Raw genomic sequence first — 7,570 nt, forward strand, 5'->3', positions numbered from 1 at the left:
GCAGGAATGTTGTTTCTGTCTGGAGCTGCTGGATGAGGAGTAATGGGGCTTCCAGCAGCTGACACAGAGCTGCTCCTATGCTCTCAGTCCTGCTCTGTGCCAAGCACCCCCTGCCTGCCGCACCACAGCACCATAACCATGGTGCTCCCCCACTCTGTGTCACCGGCACAAGGCTCTGACTCCCCCATACTGCTTCCTCTTGCCGTCATGGAGCTGTGCTGTGCTGCTTCCCCACTCTGTGCACGTCAGGAGGGTGTCTGGTTCCAGCCTTGTGCGTGGGCCTGGTCCTCTCTCTGCCACCCCCTGTCCAGCTCCCTGGGGTTCCTGGTGTCCTGCAGTGCTCTCACAGCCAGCTGTCCTGTCTCCCACCCTGGTGCACCCCACAGCAATGGCTGTGAGTGCTTTGCCCTGGGTCCATGACCCTGGGTCAGAGTTGAGCAGGGTCTGGGTGCTGCCTTGGGGTCCCCGGCTCCATCCAACATCTACCCACAGACCCTGTGTGGAGCAGCTGTGTCCCACCAGCCTGTGCCCCATTCCCAACAGCCCTGGCCTGGACCCCAGGGCACCTTCTCATGGAGGGGTCTTTAGGTGGCACCTGTCAGCTCAGGGAGCGCATCTGTGAGTAAGGGCATGGGAACAGGCTGCAGCTGCCTCTTCCTTCCCCTTTTGATGGAAGTGGTGGTGACATTCAGCCTCGTGGCTTGGTGGCCAGCAGGAACAGGCGACGTCTGCGAGGGATTTTCCGTGCCGTTCATCCTGACCAGGGCTCTGGGTGTGGAGGGTGCTGCCAGCATTGCATGGTCTGTGACGTCTCCCAGCTGCTCCTGGGGTCACTTGGCATCCCCACAGCCCTCTCTATCCAGGCCATGCTCTCTGCCAATCCCTCCTCACACAATGGCAGCCCCAGCTCCAGCCCACCCCATTGTCCCCCTGCCCACACAGACTCTATGCTGTCTGCCCCACATAGCCTGGGGCTTCCTGCAGGGCTGTGGAGTTCCCCCGCCCCATTCTTATTCTCCTGGTGCACTGAGACATGGGGGTTTCCCTGCCCCTTCTCCTTACAAGGCCCCAGAGAGTCACCAGAAAATCCCTAGGAGGAAGCTGGGCTGTGGGGCTGAGTCAGTGGGAGAGGCCACAGTGGGGGCCAGGGCTGCAGCCACCTGTGCTGTGGGTACCTGGCTGGCTCAGGGCTGTCACCATGTGTACCCATGGGTTGGGCTGCAACACTCAGCCCCTCCTGTTCTATACCCTGTGCCATGCCACAGTTCAGCCCTTGGAGGGGCTGCGGTACCCAGGTGGTGCTGTGCAGGCAGTGTGTGGCTGTGCCTGGGCTGTGGGAGCCATGGGAACTGGGATGGAGAATAATGTGGGAAAGGCCCAGGGATGTTCCATGGTGCTGGGATGCCGGGCTGGGACCCAGCCCCTCTGGGTGCACCCCACGGCAGCATCCCTTTGTGCCACACCTTCAGCTCTGCTCGGAGCCTGGCTGTGCCCTGTGCCAGGGAGCGGCTGCTGCGGGGGCACCGTGGGCTGCGCACGTGTGTCATGCCGGGCTCCAGGATGGGGCTGCCCTGTGTGGCAACTTCCTCGCCGTGTCACCGGCTGTTGCTCTTGCAGGGCTGCGGATGCAGTGAGGCAACCTGGCGGTTTCTCAGCTCTGTTCTGCAGGAGGGGGGACGTGGTTCCCCCTGAGCCCAGAGCTCTGCATGGGGGCACCCACAGCCCGGGCACCACATCCCAATAACACTGAGCACCACAGCCTGGCTGCACTGGGCTGGTTGTGAGCATGGGATGCCCGTGCTGGGCAGGAGGTGCTGGGGGCTTCATCCTTGTGTGGGTGATGCTCCTCAAAGCTGCCCTGCTCACTCCATCCCAGTCCTGCAGGTCTCCAGAACCTCGGGCCAGGCCAGGAGCAGTCTGTGCATCTCAGCTGAGCCTGGAGCAAGGCAGAGGGGAAGCCTGGGGGTGCTGGGGAGCAGGGAGCACAGGATGGGTCTGTCCCAAAGGGCAGCTTGGGGCTGTGAGAGCAGCGGCAGGAGCCCATCTGTGCCCCGGGCAGCATCACGGGGCTGCTCTGAGCCTCCCGGCTCCCCAGCTGACATTGCGCCTTTCTCTCCTGCCTGCCATCTGTTTTCCTCTCCCTCCTGTCCCTGTTTGCTTTCCCCTTCCCCACTCTTGTTCCCACAAGCGTAGGCAATTTGGGAGAAGCAGGAAAACACCATCCGGTGGTGGCGAGGTTTGTGCTGCCTTGGGAGCCTGACTCAGCGGTGCCCTGCAGGCAGCGCCTGGGAGAATGGGGCAGGCCCACATCCCATGGGCACCACTGCAGTGTCCGTGTGCTGGGCAAGTGGGTGCCCATCCTGCAGGGCTCTGCAGGGCAAGGAACCACAGGGAGCTGCTGTGCCTGGAATACTCAGCCCTCTGGGGAGACACGCTCATGGTGTGGGGGTGGGGGTGGAGGCTGCATCCTGGTGAGGGGCTGCATTCTGACCAAGTCGCAGCTCAGCCCACATATGCTCTGCTTCATGGTGGGCATCGGGCTGGCAGGTGGGCAGGCTGCAGGTGCCAGGGCCCTGGGCAGGGCTCTTCTGCCAGCCCAGGTCCCCATGGGTCTGTCCCTTGCAGTGTCTGCCCTTGCTCAGCACTGAGGTATTTGGTGATGCAGCTGTGGGGCACCCCATACCTGGCTACCTCCAGTCCAGGCACACTCTTGGTGCTGACCATGGCCGTGGGACACAGGGCACTGCCCATCACAGCTGCACTGAGCAGTGCCAGCGTAGCTGCCCCACCACCATCCGTGTGCCATGCTCAAACCCTGCGTGACCACCGGAACCGGTGTGTTTAGTAAACAAGGTGATGAAACAGTTAAAGCAGCAAACGGAGGAGCCTGAGTGTGCGTTTCGTCACCGTGGGAAGGGAGTGTGAGTCCTCAGGGCTGAGGGTCTGAGGGTGACTCACTGCCCTCCCCACAGCATAAATAGGAGCAGAGCAGCAGCACCAGGCACAGCTTCACCTTCTTCTGCTGCACCATGGGGCTGCTCCTGGCCCCACTCGTCCTGGCACTGCTGGCTCTCAGCCGTGCTGCCCCACTGCACAGCAAGCCGCAGGCGGTCATCACCTTCCCAGGGGAGCTGCTCAGCGCCCCATCAGACATGGAGCTGGCAGAGGTGAGGGCAATGTGGCCCCTGAGCGGCCCCTTTTCACCGCCTGGCCCCAGAGACTTTGGGGGGCTGCAGGCTGGGCTGGGGGCTCCCATCTGTCTGAAGCTGCAAGGGCTGGGATCCAGTGGGGATGCAGTGTGGGGAGCTGCCCCCGAGCCCCACTTGCTTCGCTGAGCCCCTCTGGCTGCCTTTCCTCCCCAGAGCTACCTGCTGCGCTTCGGCTACATCCAGGAGGCAGAGGTGAGGAGGAGCAGCAAGCAGGTGTCACTGTCCAAAGCGCTGCGCAGAATGCAGAAGCAGCTGGGGCTGGAGGAGACGGGAGAGCTGGATGCCAGCACCCTGGAGGCCATGCGAGCCCCCCGCTGTGGGGTGCCTGACGTGGGGGGTTTCCTCACCTTCGAGGGGGAGCTCAAATGGGACCACATGGACCTCACGTACCGGTGAGTCTCTGCCCTGGGAGATAGGAGCTGTGTGCCCACAGGGTGATGGACACCTGGGGGTGGAGAGAGGCAGGAGTGCTCTCACCTCATGCTGCCGGCCAGCTGGGGTCAGCAGGGCACAGCACAGCTGGCAGCATCTGCTCCTCAGTGCCCAAGCCATCTCCAGGGCCCTGGTCAGCTGCCCTGCTGGGCTGCACGGTGCTGCTGTTCCCTGTGAGGCTGGGACAGGTTCCCACCATGTGCTCAGAGCCAGGTCACTGCTACCCCACTGTCACAGTGCTGAGCTGCAGCCTTCCCCTGCAGGGTGATGAACTACTCCCCCGACCTGGACCGTGCCGTGATAGATGATGCTTTCCAGCGGGCGTTCAAGGTGTGGAGTGATGTCACTCCCCTCACCTTCACCCAGATTTACAGTGGCGAGGCAGACATCATGATCATGTTCGGCAGCCAAGGTGATGTCCCGGGGCTGTGTGGGGGGTGTGTGCAGGCACAGGGTCCAGGAAGGGGTTGGAGATATGCCCCCCACCCCACCCCGTGGTGCTTGCAGGGCTCCCCATAGCCAGGGCTCTGCCTCCAGGAACCTGCAGGTGAAGGTAGAATGCAGTGCCTGGGGTCCCTGTGCCTGAGGGGTGATGTGGCTCTGATGGCACTTGTCTCTGCAGAGCATGGTGATGGGTACCCCTTCGATGGCAAGGATGGGCTCCTGGCCCACGCCTTTCCCCCTGGCAGTGGGATTCAGGGTGATGCCCACTTCGACGATGATGAGTTCTGGACTCTGGGAACTGGCCTAGGTAAGAGGAGGGTGCAGTGGGTTCATGGGGGCTCACGGCACCTGTCTCGCCCTGTCTCTGTCCCTGTCCCACTGAGCACCTTCTCTCCCTGCAGAGGTGAAGACTCGCTATGGGAATGCCAATGGGGCCAGCTGCCACTTCCCCTTTATCTTCGAGGGCCGCTCTTACTCCCGGTGCATCACGGAGGGCCGCACAGACGGGATGCTGTGGTGTGCCACCACTGCCAGCTACGATGCTGATAAGACCTACGGCTTCTGCCCCAGCGAGCGTGAGTAGCACTGGCTGGAGGCTGCACAGCCCTGTGGGAATGGGGCTGTTCTCACCCCTTCTCCCCCTGCAGTGCTCTACACCAATGGTGGCAACAGCGATGGGTCTCCCTGCGTCTTCCCCTTCATTTTCGATGGCACCTCCTATGACACCTGCACCACGGACGGACGTTCTGATGGCTATCGCTGGTGTGCCACCACAGCTAACTTCGACCAGGACAAGAAATATGGCTTCTGCCCCAACCGAGGTGCCAGTGGAATGGGTGGTGGGACCCTGCGGGGTGCGGGGCTGGCAGAGTCCCAGCTGTGGTGCAGGGTGGGTGCAAAGGCAGAGGGGTGACCCCACTGATGCTGTGCTGCAGACACGGCGGTGATCGGTGGCAACTCCCAAGGGGACCCGTGTGTCTTCCCCTTCACCTTCCTGGGGCAGTCCTACAGCACATGCACCAGCCAGGGCCGGCAGGATGGGAAGCTCTGGTGTGCCACCACCAGCAACTACGACACCGACAAGAAATGGGGCTTCTGCCCAGACAGAGGTACTGGCCCACGTGCTGGGGGCCCTGTGTGGCTGCAGATCCCAGCAGCGTGTCCATCTGTCCGGAAACTGAAGGTGCTGCTCACTCCCAGGTTACAGCATCTTCCTGGTGGCTGCCCATGAGTTTGGGCACTCCCTGGGGCTGGACCACTCCAGCGTACGTGAGGCATTGATGTACCCTATGTACAGCTACGTCCAGGACTTCCAGTTGCATGAGGATGATGTCCAGGGCATCCAGTACCTCTATGGTGAGCGATCCCTCTGTAGCTGGCACACCATGGGGGTGGATCCATGGTGCAGTGCCATGGGGTACCCGGCTGGAATTGCCCTGGGGATGCTCCTGGGATGGGTCCTGCTCTCTGCACCCTCACATCCCCTCCTGCCCACTCAGGTCGTGGCTCTGGCCCTGAGCCCACCCCCCCGGCTCCCTTGCCCACCGAGGAGCCCCAGCCCATGCCAACTGAAGCCGGCAGTGCCTCCACCACAGAGGAGGAGGAGGAGGAGACACCAGAGCCCACAGTTGAGCCCAGCCCCGTGGACCCCAGTCGGGATGCCTGCGCAGAGAAGAACTTCGACACCATCACTGAGATCAATGGAGAGCTGCATTTCTTCAAGAATGGGTGAGCAGCAGCTCCTGGCTCATCCAGAACAAGTTCCAGGGTGATGGGCTGCAGTTCTCCAGGGCTGCCGGGGGGCACAGGGCTCTGCCTTGTTGAGGTTGTCAGGGCAGTGGTTTTTCCCTCCAGGAAATACTGGATCCACTCGTCCTTCTGGAAATCAGGAATTCAAGGAGCCTTCTCTATCGCTGACACCTGGCCCGGCCTCCCGCCTGTCATCGATGCTGCCTTCCAAGATGTGCTCACCAAGAGGGTCTTCTTCTTTGCAGGTGAGCCCTGCCCTGCCCCTGTCACAGCACCAGGTGTAGGGTGCTGCCCAGGGCACCCAGGGCCAGCTGACACCTACACATCCCACGCAGGGCGGCAGTTCTGGGTGTTCTCTGGCAAGAATGCAGTGGGCCCCCGTGGGATTGAGAAGCTGGGCATTGGGAAGGAGGCCGGCCGTATCACAGGGGCCCTGCAGCGGGGACGTGGCAAAGTGCTGCTCTTCAGTGGGGAGCACTACTGGAGGTGAGTGGCTCAGGCCAGCAGTCCCAGCCCTGTGCTGCAGCAGGTGGCTCAATGCAGCCCTGCGTGCTTCGCTTTCCCTGCAGGCTGGACGTGAAGGTCCAGGTGGTGGATAAGGGCTATCCCCGTGACACTGATGATGTCTTTACTGGTGTCCCCCTTGATGCACGTAATGTCTTCCTGTACCAAGGTGAGCATGGACCCACGCAGCCCTGCTGTCACTCCTGTTCCACCCTCAGCCCCCTGCAGGCTGGGCTCCCCCATTCCTCACCTGGGCAGCAGCTGCGTCTCCTCACACTTTCCCACTCACCCCTCTGCCTCCTTCCCCTAGACAAGTACCACTTCTGCCGGGACAGCTTCTACTGGAGGATGACCCCACGTTACCAGGTGGACCGTGTGGGCTACATTAAATATGACCTCCTGCAGTGCCCCCAGCACTAGGGGCAGAGCAGCCGCTCTGGTGCCACGCTCCTGCCTGCTGCTCCAGCCGGTCGCCCTGCAGCCCAGGGGTTCTGTGGGGCAGCTGTGGGGCAGCTGTGGGGCCGCCCCGCCGTGCCAGGCCTTGCAGTCTCCCTGGCAGGATGGGGTAAGTGCTCCTGGCCCCACCACGGGCTGCCCGTCTGGGGAGTGCGACCCGCACCAGCTCTGCTGCCCAGAGACGTTTTCCCGGTGCAAACCGCACACGGATTTGTAATGACTTTGTCTTCTCCTGAGCCAGTCACATTGGGTCGGCCTCGGCGGGCAGGGACACGGGGCTCTGTGCCATACCCGCCTATCGCCGGCTCTGCCAGCCGCCACCTGCACCTTTGTAATAAAGACCGTCCTTTGGAAGCGGCCTCCGAGTGCTCAGTCAGCATGGGATGGGAGATGCGAGGCGAAGGGGCTGCAGCCGAACCCCAGAGGAGGTTCTCCATCCCCACCCTGCCGTTCTCGGCTCCCATCCCGTTCCCCGCGCCCCCAAGTGCAGCCCGGCCCCTCCCGCCCCTTCGAGCCCGGTGGCACCGGGGCTGCCCGGGTCCGTGGCAGGGCGGGGCGGCCGCAGCAGCAGGGCTGTAATTAGAGGCCGCGGTTCCTCAGAAGCAAGAAGAAAATCTGGGGCAGTGAGGCGCCCGTCCCGTCCCGTCCCGTCCCGTCCCGTCCCGTCCCGTCCGCCGCCCGACACCGAGGCCCGGTCCCAGCACCCCCGTGCGGCGGCAGCGCGGGGTCGGGCGGGGCGGGGCGGGGCGGTTCCCAGTCCGTCCCGTCGGGCCGAG

The 7,570-nt window shown here is 63.1% G+C and overlaps 1 protein-coding gene across 1 annotated transcript; it reads left to right on the forward strand.

Annotated features, from left to right (window-relative positions):
• The first annotated feature begins 2,574 nt into the window (after positions 1-2,574).
• Positions 2,575-7,148, forward strand: MMP9 (matrix metallopeptidase 9). The gene is made up of 13 exons (XM_015881923.3): positions 2,575-3,167; positions 3,363-3,601; positions 3,905-4,053; positions 4,264-4,392; positions 4,487-4,660; positions 4,733-4,906; positions 5,021-5,194; positions 5,286-5,441; positions 5,585-5,813; positions 5,940-6,079; positions 6,170-6,320; positions 6,404-6,507; positions 6,649-7,148. Exons 1-13 carry the CDS (start codon positions 3,030-3,032, stop codon positions 6,756-6,758), a joined length of 2,067 nt encoding a protein of 688 aa, XP_015737409.2. The 5' UTR covers positions 2,575-3,029; the 3' UTR covers positions 6,759-7,148.
• The last annotated feature ends 422 nt before the right edge of the window (positions 7,149-7,570 follow it).

This window comes from Coturnix japonica, chromosome 19 (assembly GCF_054131305.1).
Source record: "Coturnix japonica strain WE chromosome 19, WE-NBRP24, whole genome shotgun sequence".
In the NCBI taxonomy this organism is placed as follows: Eukaryota; Metazoa; Chordata; class Aves; order Galliformes; family Phasianidae; genus Coturnix; species Coturnix japonica.